Source organism: Schistocerca serialis, chromosome 4, assembly GCF_023864345.2.
Source record: "Schistocerca serialis cubense isolate TAMUIC-IGC-003099 chromosome 4, iqSchSeri2.2, whole genome shotgun sequence".
Classification (NCBI taxonomy): domain Eukaryota; kingdom Metazoa; phylum Arthropoda; class Insecta; order Orthoptera; family Acrididae; genus Schistocerca; species Schistocerca serialis.
This window is the reverse complement of record NC_064641.1, coordinates 15,152,306-15,172,936: the sequence shown is the minus strand read 5'-3', so window position 1 is coordinate 15,172,936 and position 20,631 is coordinate 15,152,306. Positions and strand designations below refer to the sequence as shown.

At 37.8% G+C, this 20,631-nt stretch overlaps 1 protein-coding gene across 1 annotated transcript in view; it reads right to left on the bottom strand.

Annotated features, from left to right (window-relative positions):
• LOC126475165 (low-density lipoprotein receptor-related protein 2) overlaps positions 1-20,631 on the bottom strand; it is a 217,079-nt gene that overhangs the window by 3,442 nt on the left and 193,006 nt on the right. The window contains exons 54-59 of the mRNA XM_050102790.1: positions 18,962-19,096; positions 16,426-16,797; positions 11,895-12,305; positions 7,823-7,975; positions 2,695-3,112; positions 237-357 (exon numbers count right to left, since the gene is read on the bottom strand). Coding sequence (XP_049958747.1) covers positions 237-357; positions 2,695-3,112; positions 7,823-7,975; positions 11,895-12,305; positions 16,426-16,797; positions 18,962-19,096 — 1,610 coding nt within the window. The remainder of the gene's footprint in view (positions 1-236; positions 358-2,694; positions 3,113-7,822; positions 7,976-11,894; positions 12,306-16,425; positions 16,798-18,961; positions 19,097-20,631) is intronic.

Here is a 20,631-nt window from a genome sequence, read left to right as displayed (position 1 = left end):
CTGGACTTACATGCACATGCAATCATTATATGTAGTAATCATATTAATAAAATAGGCTATCCTTTGCAATAATAATAATAATAATAATAATTACTAATAAGAACAATGAGATTGCTGAAACAATGACTTTTTTTTTAAACTCTGGGAATCTGATAAGCAATTTATGGTTACAGAAGGTAAGTTTTTACTCGCCAGGTGTATTTTTGTTAATTAATATTTATGGCAAGGTTACTTACTACTCGTGTCCCTTGCGGGCCATTAGCTGCAAAAGCTGGTGAGCCAAATTCAACATTCGTTCCTTGTCTGAAGGAAACACTCTGGGAATTCGTTAGTCCACCGAGGCCAGGAGCCTTTCCACTGCAAAACAGCAAAATGATTATTCCACACACAGTGCAATTGATCTGCTAAAAAATACATGTCTAACAACACATACTGTTAGTTTTGTTTCCACAGTGACTTATGAATAATAAAAGAAGAGTAGTCTTTTCTCAGTTGCTTATGAAAGTTTCTAGTTCATTTTCTTATTTATTTATAACAGATGCCTCTTTATGGCTCAGCTAGAAAATACACACTTCTCTCCACTGCATTATCATTCTGTGGAAGAATGCTACAATTGTGTAGCACCTCTTATCGAGCGCTCATAGTTCACTAAGAACTCACTAATAAATCACAGTGTCTTTATTCTACTAAGATTTTTTTAACAGTTTCCTTTCACGGTTTGCCCTTCTGTGTCTTCCTTGACTCAGGTTCCAGATAAATTCTGTGCTCAATCACCATTTATACTCTATTTCCTACAACTTGTTCCCCTATTGTGCCATATGATGGAAACTTTAATTGAGAAAAAATTGGTGTTTCCTCTGGGCTTATTTTTTCAGACAAATCATAATGAGACTTTTTTAAAATCTATATTTTATTAGAATTTTAAATGTTTATGTGAGAATAAATCACTACTCATTGAATAAATGAGGCACTAAGTATCAGTTAAGCACATGGAAATAGACTATCACCAGCTGAGCTTTCCAGCTGGTTCTTCACCTCAGATTGTTTGCTTTCCGATCAAGGACAGCTCTACTGTTTATTAGGCCCCCCCCCCTTTTCTTTTTTAAACATGCTGTCTACTGCTTAACACTTCCTCCAACCCTTACAGGGATACAGAAATTATATTCCATCCCAAGTTATGAATTGTCATATTTGCTAATGTAATTTCAGTTTAAAAGCTAAGTTTTCTTTATTGACTTGTAGGAATACTTATAAAATGAGTCCTCTTTGGCAATTATTGAAACTTCCACACATACTTCAGTGCATAAAACAATTAATTTTTGCATTAATTTTCTTCCCAGTGCATGTTTCTCTTAGTTGGCAATAAAAAGCAAACTTACTGTTTGACATTCAGAAGAGAAAAGGTTTCAGAACAATACATAGAAATGAAAACACCTGTTTTCTCACAAGTATTTTCCTCATAAGCTGTTTCAATCATTTCCATTGCTGGATCAACCCACAGGCGACAGAATATCAGAACCTTAATAGACACTGTTCCAAGTTTTGTGAGACTCTTAATAACACAATGAATAATGTCTCACAATGACGAGTAATGCCTAAACAAGCATTCATTTACAGCAGCATATTTAATTGCCTGAAGTTTGGAAAATATGACGGAAAGGACAGAAGACAAACTGACAACTAGGGTGGAGACGAAAGCATAATGACACTGCGAGGCTGCACTGAACTGTGACGGTCTATGAGGCATCATGTATTGCACGTGGATAAAGTAAAATACTTATGATGACTGATTAAAAATTATATCAGTGCTTTTCTCACACCCATAAGACTTTAGGAGTGTTTCTTGCTATAGGCATAAAATGAAGAATGAAACTGAAATCTGAGTTTAAAAACTATTTCTATCTTATAGATTGAGATCTCAAATGCAACTGCCGCCATCATACACTCATGTATGTGATATGCACGAGTCCCATAGACCTTGACAACAAATACCTTGAAGCTGGCAATTTTAAGAGCCTGTCAGTTTGCTACGTATATTCTTCTAGTCATTGTATATCCAGAAGTGCAAGCTGATCGTAAACAACAAAGCACGTGTTTGATTACATATGACAGGAAATTAAAATATATTTACAAACCTATGCACATTTTCCTTTTGCAAGAAAGACTCTTTAACTGAAAGCCAGAGACACAATTCACTTAAATAATTAAATAAATAAATATATCTAAAAACAAAGATGATGTGACTTACCAAATGAAAGTGCTGGCAGGTCGACAGACACACAAACAAACACAAACATACACACAAAATTCTAGCTTTCGCAACCAACGGTTGCCTCGTCAGGAAAGAGGGAAGGAGAGGGAAAGATGAAAGGATGTGGGTTTTAAGGGAGAGGGTAAGGAGTCATTCCAATCCCGGGAGCGGAAAGACTTACCTTGGGGGAAAAAAGGACAGGTATACACTCGCACACACACACACATCCATCCGCACATACACAGACACGAGCAGACATTTGTAAAGGCCTGCTAGAATTTTGTGTGTATGTTTGTGTTTGTTTGTGTGTCTGTCGACCTGCCAGCACTTTCATTTGGTAAGTCACATCATCTTTGTTTTTAGATATATTTTTCCTACGTGGAATGTTTCCCTCTATTATAAATAAATAAATAATAAGAAAACATGTTATGTGCTGTACTTACAATGGATGCTTCCGGAAAACTATAAACAATGCCACTGCAGATGCTAGTACAAGAAGAATAACCACAATAGGCACAACAATTGTTGCAGTACTAGGTCCAGATCCACCTTCTGTTGCATGCTGAAGATAGGTTCCACAGAATTTGCCAGCAAATTCTTTGGGACATTCACAAACAAGATCACTGGAACCGTCATCTGCTTCTTGACATACGCCGCCATTCTGACACCTGCATATCCGTGGTTCTGGATGTGGCTCTTCATTAGGTGCATCACACTGCACTTCATTGTTGCCTTTGTGTGTCTGTGTATTGTCTGGACACATACACCGGTGCCCACCAGGCACAATAACACACAGGTGGGAACACGGGCTATTATAGCAAGGATCAATCAGCGACATGTTGTAACGAAGTTTGTGGTACACTGGAAGAGAAACAAAGACATAGCAATTATTTATTCGGACTGCTCACTACTCTACAATATAAAAAAAATTGGTCCATGACAGCAAATACTACACATTCTGGTACAAAGTGTTGCCATCACTAGTTTGTACCAATATCACTCTCCATTGAAGATAGTTAGTTTCATATGACAGAACCACATGTGCTTGGGAAGTACACTGCCAACCATTAAAATTGCAACACCGGGCAAGATAGTTTTGCATAATGATTCAATACAGTATAGTAAGAAGAATACAAGATTAAAGTAGTAGGTGACTTTGGGGCACACAAGTTGCAAAATGTAATACAAAGAGCTCCCACCTCTGGCAGCAATGATGGCCCTAACACGACAGGGCATCGAGTTGAACTGAGCTCAAATGACAGATTTGGGTACACCATTCCATGCTGCTTCATGCCACAGTTGACAAACTTCTGTGGCTGGCGAGTTTTGGCTTCGCAGTCTCTTGGCCAGATGTTTTCAATGGGAACAGTCAAACAGCTTCTGTATCTATGTAGGTCGGGACAGCACAGACAACACAGGGTTTTGCGTCATCTCGTCAAAATAAAGTGTCAAAGAGACCTCAAAGATAGTTCAGAGATGTAATAGCTGCTGTCCAAATTACCAGCTAAGTGAATCTGAGGTGGCGATGATGTGTGCCCATTGGCAACCCGTACCATTATGCCTCTCTCTGCTGCAACAAGGAAGGAAGCCAAAACAATGTGCTGACAGTCTGTGGTGCTCTAGAAGTCGTCCCACTGTCAGTGTAGGTACTTGTCTTGCCACAAATAAGCCAATTTCCTGACATGACTGTACACCTGGCACAGCTGAGCAAACAAAATGTCTGTTATCTCAGATGCAAGCCAAGAGGGGCACTGAGATCTTGCCTGACAACTATTATGAGGCTCCTGAGCCCATAGACTCCATACTTGCGTGACAGTTGTGGCATACTGTCCAACACGAGGTCCAACTGTGGAACGATAAACCACAGTCTCGATACTGCACAAAATCCCTCCAGTGCTGAGGTCCGACACTTGCTGGTAAATGTTTCTTCTTACATTACTCGTAACATTTAGATGGGACTTCTGAATGAAAAACCTACTGTGTAGTCTTTTCTTACAAACAGAACATAAGTAATATTACTTCTGCATACTTTGCGTGCTGCACTGAAAGGCTAACCATTTGTATATCCTAACGGGTAAAACATCTGAGGCCAATTTTACATTTTTGCATGTTGCCTTCACAATGTTACACTTTTAGGGGTGTCCACCCCCGGCAGCTGAGTGGTCAGCGTGACAGGATGTGAATCCTAAGGGCCCGGGTTCGATTCCCGACTGGGTCGGAGATTTTCTCTGCTCAGGAACTGGGTGTTGTGTTGTCCTAATCATCATCATTTCATCCCCATCGACGTGCAGGTCGCCAAAGTGGTGTCAACTTGAAAGACCTGCACCAGGTGACCGGTCTACGCAACGGGACACCCTCGCCACACGACATTTTTTTTTTAGTGGTAATCAGTGTATATACACAGCCAGAAAAAATCAATACCGCATTTTAGGAGGTTTCCAATTGACTCAAGATGTATTGTTGCAACAGAGCATATTGAGTACACCAAATGATTAAGTACCAGGTATCGACCCATGCCGAAACACTTATATTAGTGGGTGGTGTAGCCTCCACAGGCCGCAATGCAGGCACTGATTCTGGCATCCAGCTGATCGCACAGTGGCGAATACTGTCTTGGGATATGTTATGCTCTGCCTGCTCGACCTGTCGAGTTAGTTTAGTAAGAGTTGATGGTTGACGAGCCACACGAGTCACTTCTCCACCATCATATACCACATGTGCTCGATTGGAGACAAGTCTGGGGACTGTGCTGGTCAGGGAAATTGTTGCACGTCTTGCAGAGCACAATGATTTTCACAGGCAGTATGTGAATGAGCATTAATCTGTTGGAACAACACGTCACATTCCTGTTGCAAGAATGGCAAAAGAACAGGTCTAAACAACATTCTGCACATACTGAGCAGTGGTTAGCATCCCCCTTCAGAAACACCAATGTTAAGCGAGGGTTGTAGCTTACTGCTCTCCACACCATAAATCGTGGGATGGGGTCAGTGTGTCTTAGAAGGATGCACTCTATGAGACAGTGCTCACCAAGTCTATGCTGTAGGCACAAACAACCATCACTTGCGTGCAGGCAGAATCTTCCATCACTGAAGACCGTGACGTGTCAATCCATCTTCCGAGGGAAGTGATCCTCTGACAGCACCAGTCGAGCCACGGTTGTCGATGTTGTGGCGCAGGTGGAAAATGGGCTACAGGTGTGCGTGGTCATAGTCCCACTGCTAATAACCAGTTCGCCACAGTTTGTGTTGACACATCTTGGCTCAAAAGCTCTCTTCTCTGTGCTGTGGTAGCTGTACGATCTGCCACTGCTGCCCTTACAGTGCGATGATCCTGGAAGGCGTCTGTGCAGTGTGGATGTCCAAAACCTCATCTACAGCTGTGAGGATGTTCACATGACCACTGGTACCAGCAGCATTGCATAACTGATGCAATACATCCAACTTGTGTGGTAATTCTGCAAAAGAACCATCCCACCACTCGGGAGGCTACAATTTGACCCACTTCAAACTCACTCCATTGGCTGTAGGGAGCACGAGTGCATCTCAGTGGCGCTTGCCTGCTAACTTCACACATTTGCACAACACTGAGCCATCTGGCTGTGAACGTTCCCTAGTAAAGGGTAGACAGAGATGGCACACTGGTACCAATCCTACTATGATATTTGTTGGCAGACAATGTTGAAACCATTATCATTACATCCATTATCACCTAGTTGGCATACACTGTCATCAGATCAAAATCAACATGGGTCTTTCCAGGTGTAATCATTTTTTTTCCTGCCATGTAGTACTGAATGTAGAATACTCAAGTTCATTCTTAAATAATTAACAGTGTTTAAAATTCAGTACTAGTCTAATCCAAGTAAGGTCTCCATCCCCCACCTCCACCTCCACCTCCTCTCTCTCTCTCTCTCTCTCTCTCTCTCACACACACACACACACACACACACACACACACACACCATGTCTGTAATTGCTCCCTCCCATACATTATTATTTGCACTGATTGCATGACAGTATTTTATTCCCATCAGTGAGTATGAAACACATTCATTAACTTTTTCACTAATACATAAAAAAGCCAACCCTATAAATAGTATACCATCCATATACCTTTTTGTCATTTTCAAAAGAAGGCATAGGGAGCTTTCCCCTGCACAAAGATGGCTACGAGGAATAGAGGAGTTAAGTCCTAACTCACTCATTTAGTTCAAAAGAAATGAGACATATTTTGTTTTTCATTAAACACTTAAAGGTGCTGAGTTTTTTTTTTTTTTTTTTTTTTTAACGTCTCATCAACATTAGAAGCTGAATAGTACAGGAGGTGGAGCAGTGGCATTTTCAGGGCAGCTATTCTACTCCTAATATGCATATGTAAAGTAATCTAGAAAGTGCTTACTATCGTTATCAGAGTGTGTAGATTTGTGCTGCTAATAATTTCTTGTTAGTACACTTTAAGTAGTAGTCAACAGTGGTTGTTTCTGCCTATTAATGTGTAACTTAACTCCTTAGTGGTTATGCAATTACCTTGCGTTCGAGAGAACTGGCCTTCTGATCCATGTCTAGCCATCCAGATTTAGTTTTTTTGTGGTTTCATTAAATCAACTAAAGTGAATCTCAGGAAGGTTACTTTGAAGGGATATTTCCAATTTTCTTCCCCATCCTTGTTTGATATGAACTTATGCTCTATCTCTAATGGACACATCATCAATGGTACATTAAAGCCTAATCTTCCTTTTGTAAGCCTAACTCCAGTCCACAATTCATACATATCTACTGAAACATTCAATTACTGTGTTATTAAATATTTTTTAGATTATCATGAAAATGTATTAACGATATGTGCCGGTCTGTTGACCATCATATCCATGTACCACAATCTGGTGGACTATTTAGAGCAAGTGAAAAGTCAAAAATCTCTCTTCTTCATTGTTAACATGAATGTTGTAATTCTAAATACTGCTATCCCAAACTACTTAAAATCAAATAACAGGATTTCCGCACTAGCCTTGTAACATGTGCCCAACTGAATTGCTATTTGTTATCAATAATTACATTCATTTTGGTGAATTTGCAAAAATTAAGTCTCTATTTAAAATCAATTCAAAATTTTCTAGCAATTTACCAACTATTGATACAAGATTGATATTAATGTGGGTTCACACAAAAGCAGATATCATAAACTTGTTTGTTTCATCTTCCAACTCATCTATCATCTATGTGTAAAATAGCTACTTCCTGCCACTGCCTACATGATGCGTTCATATGTAACTTTCAAAATGTGTAAATCTATCAAACAGAAGAAATTAATTTGCTCTATTCTGAAGACATTACCTAATTTATTCCTTAGTTTTAGCTTATGAGGCATCTCGACTTTGGTATTAGTAAGAACCCTGTACTTCTGTGATCTGACAGACGATATGGTGTGTCTCATGTAAATGTCCACATTCTCATTCAAATATGCACTCTGAGCTTGCAAATCACTAATAGTACACCAATCCAATAGCTCACTTCACCCTCATACACAAACATATGAAGACACACACATATAGATACAAACGAAACTTACCTTTCACTCCTGATGGACTTTCAATATCTTTTGCAACTACTACTGGAACACCACGTCCAAATTTGTCCTGTCTGACAAGTTCTCCATTGTCTCTGTTCACCCAATACAGACTGCTTTCAAAAACATCCAATGATATGGGATGACGCAAGGACTCTTAATAGGAAAGAGAGAAATAATTCAATAATATAAAAAATCTGGAGATAACAGATATATAAAGTCAGTTATAAAAAGAAAAAGAGCACAATTTTTTACTTAAAGTAGGGTGTTAATTGGTGCACTACATTATATACAGCTTACACAAGCTAGACTGATAATGGAAATTAATATATGGGTAATATACGAACGAGGTAACAATAAACATCAACACGAGCACTGCTACTACAAAACTACATTCTGTACAATGTTTGCCAAAATTTCAGCTGCAGCATGTTACGGGAGACATCTGAAGAGGAGGAAATGGGCATTCTTTGTTCAGAATTTATCCTAACCAGTTCAGGAGAGAGCCTAGAAATCACATTCAGCTCACTCATAATTTCCCAGTACCAAAATCAAATTGGGCATACAGCAGTTCTATGAGACTAGAAATTAATGCTGCTTCCTGTTGTACAAGGCTAGGAAAGAGAAACATGAAATATCTATCAACAGCTGAGATGACTACATGGTCACCTCTCTATCAGGACAAATAGAAATGAGCATGTGTTGTGAATGATACATTACTCTCAATTTCTCGTTTCCAAGGTTAACAGAAATTTAAATCTGTAAAACCACAGTAACAATAAATTACTCAATTTCTTCAATTATATCATGAAGGTAAAATTTTTTGGTGTATAAAGGACACTGTCAAAACCCATAACCTAATAGAACGATGCAGATTCTGTTTCAGTTATTCTGGTATGGTTTGTATTATTTGGTGAATTTCATCATCATAAGTGCTGCAGTGGGAGAGAGAGACAACTGACACAGCTTTTCTAGACAACATTTCTGGTAGGTAAAATGTGCATGAGCTAAACTTGTAGCTCTGAAATTTTTGGAGCGAGAGAGTGTTGACATCATCTTTATATAATGATGGCACTGGCACTGTCTCAGAACAACAATGATTGGAGATCTGAAGAAGCTCTGCAGTGTCTGGGTCACTGCATGGAAAACTCCACATCAGATACTAAGTAAAAGTTTAATTGGAGCCTACGCAATGTGTGACTGTCAAAGGTGTACATACAAGTGTAAAACCAAGCTGTTGCTTCCATTTCTGCACAATATTTTGACAACCGACCCAATCATCATCTTCTGGCGCTACAAAATGTGGTGTTACAATAATATTATCTTGGAACTCTTACATTTACTCGCTGCCTGGACTCAGCAAGTGCATGTAACAGCACATGCTGCAAAAATGGAAGCAACATCTCAAATGTACACCCAGAAGTACAATTTTAATAAATCATGCCAAGAAAACCTGTGAAAACATGTTAATTTAGTTAAATAAAATGTGATAATGAGTAAGTGACTAACATTTTCCAAGTGCAAAAATAAAAAGTACAATAAAAAACTGACAAACTCCATTATCTTCCCTTCTTTAGCTTTCTGTCACTTCACATGTGGTCAACATATAAAATTGGTGGTGTGTGCAGGAACATAATAACAGCCCTACGACTGTTACAATGGTGTGCTGCACAGTTCAATCAGGAACTGTTTGACAGACTGTAGCTCCGCCAGCAATCAGGATATCACAGGAGTGCGTCATCCACGAAAAAAATGTGCACATACGAGTGTTGCAAATGGAACTGATGCAGTTAGTGGTAACTGCTGCTAAGCAACCTAAGAACTGTATTTCAGCCTACTTGTATTCAAAGGATACAAGATTTTAATTAAAAAATTATTAAGTATTAAGTATTACCACTAACAAAGAAGGACGTGTATATTGAAAGCACTGAAATTAAATTATGTCTGAAAGATTGTAGAACAAGAAATTAATGTACCAGTGGAATGGGAATAACCTTAATCAGGATTTTCAGAGAGAATATTAAGTGGACAGATAACAAGACCCTTATGAGCATCCCAACAAGCTATCTGAATGAAGACTGTTCAGACGTAACAACAGAAAATTAACACTGAAATGATCTAAGCATAAACTAGCTGGTCAGGAGCTTGCATAAAAAAAGAAAAGAAAAAGTGGGAGCAACCAGGGTAAATATGAGAGGTTAGAAGAAAACGGCAAAAAAAGAAAAAACAAGAAAAGGAATGACAGAGAAAAGTCGGGAGAATATTTCCTTTATCAAAAAAAGATGCACACTAACATCAATAAGTGGCAGCAAAAATCATCAGTTAAGCTCATCCTCCACAGCCTTATGAAGCTAGAGAGCAAGGCGGTACTGCATTTAGCCAATAAAAATAAACAAATAAAAAAAGAAATAAAAGACTAACTACTTTTTATATATAAGCCTGTACAGTAAAATTAACTAATTATTTGAATTTGCTACTAATAAAATGCAATTAGCTTTAAATTCACATTTTAAAAATCTGAATCTTGTACCAGTAACTAATAGAATGATGGAGCACATGTGGTACAATGATAAATGATTTCTCAGTTGCATGTGACTTTCCAAGTCTATTAATTCAGTGTAGATACTGTTTTACTAAAGTCTATAAGGAAATTTCAGCTGTTTCTTTTGGAACTGGTAGCCAGTACAACAATTTAGCGTTGATAATCAGCCTCATTCATGTGATTTCATACTTGAAATTGTTTCTTCCCACTGTTGCATACAACTCCAAACATGTCTTCAACATTGTGTACTCTGCCATCCATACACATTCATACTTTTCTCAAACACTTCATAAATGGTAAAATGCCAATTTAGTTCATGGTGCATCACAGCTTCACTGCAGTCCAGATGTGCTTCACAACGGAGTCTCTAAAATATTGGCCAATTGCCCACAATACTGTGATCTTGTCTCTAAATAACAAAGATGATGTAAACAAGTTCAGTGGGTATTCCAAATATTTTCTGCTATTTCACTAGACATCCCATACACTTAGCCAGCAAGTTAAAAAAAAAATTGTCAGTGAAGTTATAGAAAAAACTGCAAATTCTCAATCTGGGTCACACAGTAGTCTAAAATGCCAAATGAACATTATCAGTTATGGAACACACACACACACACACGCTGATATTATGCAGACACTTTAACATGGCAGTTTTTAGTTGGGGGGAGGGGGCGTTTTGATACATGATCATAGGATACTGGCAGAGGTCAGACCTGTACTCTTAACTTTACTGCCGACCTCAGACAAGACATGCACTGTAGTCATTACTGAAAGCTTACTGTACTCTGCTTTGTTTTGTGTTGTGCAATCATTCATTATTGTTTCAATTTTTTATTTTGATATGGGTGAAGAGATTAATCCTGATCCATCATTGGGTTTGAGTATGATTCTCTCAATATCAGAAGAGATCAGTGATACCCAAGTTCTGTATTTGTGCTAGCACAAAACACGAGCCGGCCGCTGTGGCCGAGCAGATCTAGGCGCCCAGTCCGGAACCGCGCTGCTTCTACGGTTGCAGGTTCGAATCCTGCCTCGGGCATGGATGAGTGTGATGTCCTTAGGTTAGTTAGGTTTAAGTAGCTCTAAGTCTAGGGGACTGATGAGCTCAGATGTTAAGTCCCATAGTGCCACAGAACATGAATGTAGGCTGCTGACTCTGCGAGAGGGTAGTGGACCTCGTCTTCAGCACCGCTCCTCTCCCCTGGCGGTTTAAGTTCTTGTTTGCTTACACTCACTGTTGACTGACAGAATATAGTGTCAGCAATCTACTACTATACTAAAGTTATTCTGAATGACAGTGCTGATTTAAAACAATTTTTCTTCTAATATTCCTACAGCTAGAGAAGTGACACCTAATTTAACCTGGTGCTATTGATTTCATTGAGCCAATTACAAGTCCTCAAAGTGGAAACTGAAGATTTTGTTTTTAAGTACCAGTTCAGGGGCTGGCAAACATTATCACTTTATCATTGAATTCTATAATGCTGGAGAATCTTCAGTTTCTATTAAAAATAAATGAAAACAAATATCTACCTCCTTTCAAAACATCAACTCTGTTGGACCCGTCTTGTCGCATCCTCACAATGTAGTTCAGTTTAGTGTCGGCCCAATATAACGTGTGGTCCATAGCGTAGTCAACAACGAGGCCTGTCGGGTGCCTGATACCATCTGTGACCAGTGGCCTGCGTTTGCTCCCATCCATCCAAGCTGTCTCAATCTTTGGTGCTGCCCCAGCATCAGCCCAGAACATGCGGCCTAACTGAGGATCGAGAGCCACTGAAGTTGGTGATTCCAGTCCAGTCGTCACAAGGGAGCGGCGGAAGCGTCCATCTTGCTTTGCAACCATTACTCTGCCTCTCGGTTTGTTGCCTGAACGGTCAGTCTCTGTCCAATACAGATTTTCTGCAACCCAATCCACTGCAATGCCAGTTGGCTTTGAATTACCTGTTGAAAACATTAAGCTTCATTAAGTAACAGTTCCACAGATGAAATGCAAATCACTTGCTTCAGGACATATGTGAAATATGTGAATAATCTATGTACACATCTTCTGATAAGTGTGAAAAGAAACATCCAAGTTCTTTACAAGCAAAGCGAACAGGCTCATTCACTGAAATTATAGTTACAAAGATAACTCTAAATGTCAACATTTTAGGCTAGGCTTTATCATGACTGTTACTGGTGTCAAATGAAACAACAACCTTACTGTTACAAGCTGATGAACAGTGACTGGTAACAGTAATCTTGTTGTTTCATTCAGTTACACTGATTTATGCTTTTCTCACTCTAGATGATGAAGAATACAGTTTTGTTTATGGAACATACAAACAAAATTGAATGGGAATTTGCAGTCTGGTGGAGAGTACATGCCGTTCAACTAAAATGTTTAGCAAATAGAAGGCTAATCCATAACCTAAGTGTTACACAAGCAGCGTACGAGCAGTTATTTAGACGAAATTAATACCTTCTTGAACATACTGTGTCAAAACTGTACTCATGTTAAATGTCTTATACAACCTTAATTATTACCTGTACAAGGAACTTAGAGCAACGACAGAACTTTCAAGGTGAACAACTGTTTCATGATACATCCCATGACTTTCAGTATTTCACGTTGGAGTTATAAGACCCTGTTTGAAACTTATCAGATAGGATAAGTAAGGTTAGGTTACTGTCAGATATAGATATGACTAGTGACTTTTGAAGATGTTAATTTATGTTTATTTTTAACATGATGAATGAATGGTCAGTTTTGTTGTATGGAATGAGCCGGCCTAAGGATATGCTAATCACTCTGGTCACTGTTCACTACTTTTCATTGAGTCCTGTCCTCTCCTCACACCATTACTGCAGCTCTTGTTTGTAATTATGTCTTTTTTTTGTATAATTTTGTGTCATGACTTTCCTTAGCCACTGTTTCAACAATAATTACTTCTTCATTTCTTTCTGTTTGTTCTGTCAATTTATGCCTCATTTGTACTTCCATTTTCTGAGCATTCCTGTGCTATTCTGGCTTGCACCCTCCCTGCAACTTCTAAATTCTACTATTTTCAGGCTTCAGTTGTTTGCTACAGTGACGTACACAAAAGATGACAGGCGGTTGTGTGATCCACAGCGGCAAGAGACAGTATATCACACAACGCACCAGCCAATAGCATCACTCTGCCACACCTGTCTATAATATGTACTTGTAGGTACATGTAGAACATTTACCAGTGTTTTTCATGTTAGTGAAGATATGGTGAGACTTACTTTGTCACCATAGTGTTTACTATGGGTGACATTTGCCAGCTCAACTCGTTACATTAACAACCAATAGTGATGGTTTTCAGAATATGTGAATTGTTCAAGAGAGCCAGACGCAATTGAAGTGTCCTCATGTAGAATACCAACAGCATTAGCAGTTGCTCAATCAGAGAATAGTTAGAGAATATGGTGTGGGACTGAGACATAAAATACATTGATATTCTCCATCACTCTCTCACTATCTCTGCAGAGAATGCACCACACAGCTCCCTTCCAAACTGCACACCACTACTGCATTCTGCTATTGATTTGCCTTTCCTCACTTCATATAGGATCTTCTGGTTATATATCCTATTTAATTTCTAAATAGTATCATTCCAACCAGCCGTTTTCTTTGCCTCACCAGATGGGGATGCTGAAATTTTTGAATTCTATTAACTTCTTATGACTATCAGTGTGCAACCATTTCTGCTGGCATTTGGTAAGTACAAATTTCTTCTGTTGGTATTAAGTTGTAAGTACTCACTGATTGGACAGGTCACACACATTTGTTTGTCATAGCTGTCTTAAACTGATCCATAAAATCAATGGATGGACACAAAATAAAAAGGGAAATTCCTCCTACAAATAATAGACTTTTCCAAGATAGACTTAAAAAAGAGAGGGGGGGGGGGACAGGAAATGCGGCAGTATCTACAAAAAGACAAAGAAGGCTCTCTCTACACCTATACCCGTATTACACAAGCCTTCTTACAGTGCATAGTGGAGAGTTCATAATAACCAGTATCTCCCCCCCCCCCCCCTCTCTTTTTCTTCTCCATTTGCATACAGTAAACAAGGAAAATGACTGTGGTACACCTCTTCATTTCTTGTGATATACCTCTTTTCTTCTCATGGCGTTACACAAGCTATATGTAGATGGAAGTAATACATTTCTCATGACATCTTGGACAATACGCTTTTGAAAAGTAATGTATGAGCCTGATGGTAATTCACAACATATGTTTAGTCATGGATTTCGATGGCATTTGTTGGGCATTGTTGTCATGCCGACGCAGCTAACCCATGATGAATGTCACTGCTTGTCTCTGCATTTCCTTATCAATTCCGTTAAAACGACTTCGTAAGAGATTCTAGTTGACAAACAGTATTCAAAGTTTGGTCAGCAAGCATTTTGTAAGTAATCTCCTTAATGAACAGGACTAGCTTAAATATTCCAAATCAATCTCAGCCTGTCATCTGTCTCTATACATAATTTTTTGTGTTCTTCCCATTTTGAATTATTTTGGATGAATATCCCTAGATTTGATGACTGTGGCTGACAGCCAATGTAGTACTGTAGCAATATTAGATCTTTTCACCTACTTACGCATACTTGGTTGTGTTGAATGATGACTCTAAGTCTTTGCATCAAGCCTTGACGATCTCATGTCTACCTGCATTGCATAACTATATAACTGCATCTTCCATATATTTGTACATCCTACTATAAGGTTGCATCTGGCAATGTAGCAATTTTACATTGTTAATACAAATAAAACCTGTTGTTTTTCACTTATTGACATATTTCTATAAAATATAATATAGTGCTAAGAAATCCCAAAATTGATTGACTGTTATCTTTGTACATTATTGTCTTAAGTATATAAGACCATAAAAATGGCATTAAGCTATTTTGCAAGAAGATGAAAGAAAATGACACAAAGGTCATACACAACCATTATGTGTATAAATATTTCAGTAAGTAAATTTTCATACTTAGGAATGTCTTTTAAAACATTATGGTTGGTTTAATTAAGTCTGGAAGGTTGTGCAAAGAAGTAAGTAGGCCTACAACTGGAATTGAAGTACACATAAAACTCTTTGATGCTAATTTTGGTTGGTTGTTGGTATGTTTAAGGGGGACTAAACTAATTTTGTATATACTGATTGCATCCTGAATATGTAAACATTTCATGACTAAATCCTATATGATTACATATATTGATCCTATGTGTAATTTATTGACTTCACCCTTACATATGTTTGCTCAGATGTATCAACAGAGATGATTTGCTCAGATGTATCAACACAGATGATGCAGGGGTGCTCCATACCATGAGCAATGTGAGGTTTGGCATCAGCTGGTTTTGACACACACGAAGTAGTCAGTCTAGTCTGAGCTTGCATACTGACCAAGTCGCAAGAGAACACAATGTGTGTGATCATGTATAGAAATTTATTTGTTAAAGACTGAGATTAATTTAGTACTTGATGAAAGACTATTTCATAGTACAGTGATCACATTGAACTAAACAGCAATGGCAAACTTAGAAGAAACTTCGAAATATGAGTGATTGTAACTCTGGTGTGAATACTGATTAGGCTATACAATAGGGACATTTTCTTTGACTCTACAGAACAAGTAAATTCATTGTTCATTCTAAACTGTATGTAACTGGAAGAGACACTTTCCATCATTGTCATTATTTTGATGGGGAATGATACACAAGAATGACACAATTTTCTATAAGGTAGGCGCAATACGCACACAGAGACTTTAATAGTTTTGACCTAATTACCTAGGCTGTAAGTCTGTACTCCAGTGATGTCATTAACCTTGTAGTCTGATGCCAATAATATCAATAGCAAACTCATCAGAAACCAAATCTTATCATAACCAAGACTGGGGGAGGCTTGTAGGTTCCAGTCTCAAGTTTACATTTTTAATATAACCTTTAGGTGAGAAATGATTGGTATTCTAGTATAAATAAACACATTAAATTCCAGCACAGATTTTTCTTTAAAATATACACACATTTATAGTAAAGCATTTTACCTTTCATATTCAGATCTTGAGCATATCCCATTTTTACTTCTCCATTTTTAGCATTAATCATATATGACCTCTTAATTGTTTTATCATATGAATCTGCCCAAAACACATATTCCATTCTAGGATCATAGTCAATTGCTTCAATCCTCTTCTCGTTCTGAATTACATTTTGTGCTCTTCGTTCTTTAGGTTCATATGCTCTTATCTCTGGCCCATTGCCAAAAAGTAATGTAATATCACCGTCTGCCACCTTGCATACACCACTCAGTCTATCAGAGAGAACAAACCCATCTCGACAGGAGCAACTGAAAGTTCCATTTAGATTGGTACAAGTCTGTGAGCAGTGATGGGTCCCAGATTCACATTCATCTATATCTGTAGAATCAAAGAAATCAAATTTAATAAAAATATAAACTATCATACATAAATAGTCTAGAAATTATTTTATCTCAAAAATAACCTGAAGAGCGAGCAAAATTACTGCAAGCAGATAAAAATAAATATCCATTTCTTTTTTGTTAGCTGGGAACACATCAAACTGAGTCACAAAGTATCCATCAGTGAAATGAATAACACACAGAAATTACAGATGAATTGTAAAATTTTGAAGAAAATGCACCTCTATTACTTTCACAGTTGCAATGAATGATTAAAGTCAATAAAGACAAAAACTTCACATAAAGTGCCATCCTGAGGATTAGTGTTCTTTCACGACGAGTTTTACTTTGCCCTTATTTCTGTTCTCTTGCATATTTCCTCACAACAGTTCCACACTTCAAAGTACATGTGTACCAGAAGAAGAGGAGACAGAAAGAGGATTGATAACAAAGAGTGGAGAAAACCTGAGGAGACAAATGCAAGGTTGCACTGAATTTCTGACTATGCCACTTGAAAAAAACTCCTTCTACATTACATTTTAAATCTTTATATAACCTGTGTTTAAACCTATAAGCAACAACATTTCCCTCTAGAGATTTTATTGCTAATAAGTACTGTGGCTTTTGTTGTGAATGAGATAAGGTTCACAAAACAAATCACAAGTGAAAATGATATTTTTTTGTTTTTCTTCCCCTTTCCAATGAATCTTGTTTTATGATAAACACAAAAAGTAAAACAAATAACAAGCAAAAAATACTGATGCTCGTATTTAGAAAGCCCCACTGCAAACTTGGAACCAGGGTAAATCAGCTAGATTCTTTGGTAATTTTGATTCTTCATACACATATTTTCTTAGTCTGCAGTTCTTAAATTTCTTAGCATACACATAACTGTTTACTATTCTCTCTACTTCAAGCATTGTCAAGTACAGTTGTTATTGCTTTCCATCCTGACTTATGAATTTTATAATCTTCATCTTTCTTCTTTCTACTCTTCCTGTAAAACAGTTCCCCATTTTTGAACATTACACACATTTTTGACTGTAAGAACATGCATTTCTTTCACCTTTCATTACTAGCTCTGCCTCATATCTCCGAATTTTTAATAAGTTTTAAATGGGTTAACATCGTCTCCTTTGTCAGGCAATGAAACTATTGATATCTTAAAGCCTGGGAACTGGGAAAACTCAACCTTGAAAGAAAATACTAGAATGAAACTTACTAAAACGTGGGAAGAGAGCTCAGTCATATATAAATCAGCTTATAAGTTGAGGCAGTGGTTGTGACAGCACTTAGAAAAGAGTATACATACTAACAAGTATGAGAAGTTAAAGTGAACTAAGAAAACCTAATCCTTCTCATCACCTCTGGTAAGTCTCCTCTGATCCTCGGTTTCTTAAACCTTTTCCTTCACCCCCCTTCCTTCCCCTTCAACTCTTCCACCAGAAGAAGGAGCCACTGACTCCAAAAGCTTGTAAAAGTCAAACCCTTTTGTCTGTGTGTTCCCCTGCCACTGCTTGTTGAGTACATTTTTTATCTATCTGTTTACATTATATTGTCAATCACTGATTATTTTCATTGATAACTAAGATAACTAAGATAAGTTAAAATGATCCACTGTATCGTTTTCATTGTTGCTAGCACTGAATGAATGATCAGGAAGGCACAGCTCTTGTAGTGCATAAAAGCATTGCACAGCACAACATAATGACTGAAAAAACTGAAATGGCACACATTTGAAGACAGACGCATACTAATCCATGAGAACCAACTTACGAAGTTCCAAGAACCAACTTTAAGTGATGAATCTATGAATATACAACAACCCACTACATATCATTCCTGGAGGAACCTTTCAGTCAAGATTATATTAATTATGGCATGCGAGAGGGGCATTTAAGAAACCATTCCTGTCACGCTCTAATGGAATGGGATGATACCTTAATAACTGGTACAACAGAAAGTATTTTCTGCCATACATTTCACAGAGATTTGCAAAGTATGGATGTAGATGTAACAACAGGTGAGTAACTTTCAGTGTAAACACATTGCAATGAAATGTTCAGACCTTACATATGATCACATATCTGCACTTATTCACTTACACAACCAAACAACTATAAATGAGCCATTAGTTCATGACAAATACACAAAAATCTTACCAAGGCATTTCTTTTTATTTTCAGGAGATATAATGTACCCACTGTAGCAAGCACAGATATATCCACCACCAGTTATATTGATGCAGTGATGTTCACATCCTCCTCTTGTTGCTTCTGTGCATGATTTCAAATGGTCTGAAAACAATGGAAAAAGCATATGTTAAACGTGGTATACAATATACGAGGGCACGATGCATCAGGAAATATGCTACAATCCACTATGTACCATTCCCAAAGGGACTGTGAAAGCCTCTGAATTTTTTATGTCTAAACTCTTAAAGCTTTTTAAATAAAACAAAATTTATTAACAATCTACATCTTTATTCTTCATGTCTACCTATTTATTTCTGAATGTAGTCATCCTGGTGACCAATACATTTCTCCCAACGAGAGACCAGTTTGTTGATACCGAGATGGCAGAATGTTTGCTTGCACCACTTCACCACTATCAAAGTGAAGTCATTAAAGGTGTTCGCTAAGTTTTGTAAACAGGTGAAAATTGGATGGGTCAAGTTAAGGTAAGCACCACCATTTACGAGCATGAACAACCCAGTGTCTCACATTATTGATGGTGATACAATCATCACCATCCACAGCTTTAATTCTTCTAAGGTTTTCAATGGGGGAGATAGTTTCTGTGGTTAAAAACTCAGTTATAGCACGCTGTTTCTTGTGCACCAACATAGTTGCGTTGCACCATGTTACATGCTACAATTAGGAGACCACTCATGGGCGAGGGTTCCAATTTGTGTCGGGGAAGCTGGGAAGTCAACTGAGCAATATGCATGACATGTACTACCTCAACCTATATTGAGAACAGAATAAAAAAATTCAGAGGCATTACTTTTCAGCATGCTCTTGTACAAAAAGTAATTACAAACAATGGCTATACTGGCACTCCACAGTGTGCATTTGGGTAAATTGAAAATTAATCCATCTTCCTTTCTTGATACACAACGAACAACTAAACCATCTTCTTGTTTGTTCTAACATAAAAAGGTAACTATATATATATATATATATATATATATATATATATATATATATATATATATATATATATATATATATATATAAAAAAAAATTCTTAAATGTAATTTCTAAGTAGTAAATGCAGTAGAGGGGCAGCAGCCTTTTCAGCAGTTGCAGAGGCAACAGTCTGGATGATTGACTGATCTGGCCTTGTAACATTAACCAAAATGGCCTTCCTGTGCTGGTACTGCAAATGGCTGAAAGCAAGGGGAAACTACAGCCATAATTTTTCCCAAGGGCATGCAGCTTTACTATATTGTTAAATGATGACGGCATCCTCTTGGATAAAATATTTCGGAGGTAAAATAGTCCCCCATTTGGATCTCCAGACGGGGACTACTCGGGAGGATGTCGTTATCAGGAGAAAGAAAACTGGCATTCTACGGATCAGAGCGGGGAATGTCACATCCCTTAATTGGGCAGGTAGGTTAGAAAATATAAAAAGGAAAATGGATAAATTAAAGTTAGATACAGTGTGAATTAGTGAAGTTCAGTGGCAGGCTTCTGGTCAGGTGAATACAGGGTTATAAATACAATATTGAATAGGGGTAATGCAGGAGTAGGTTTAATAATGAATAAAAAATAGGAGCATGGGTAAACTACTATGAACAGTATTGTGAATGCATTGTTGTAGCCAA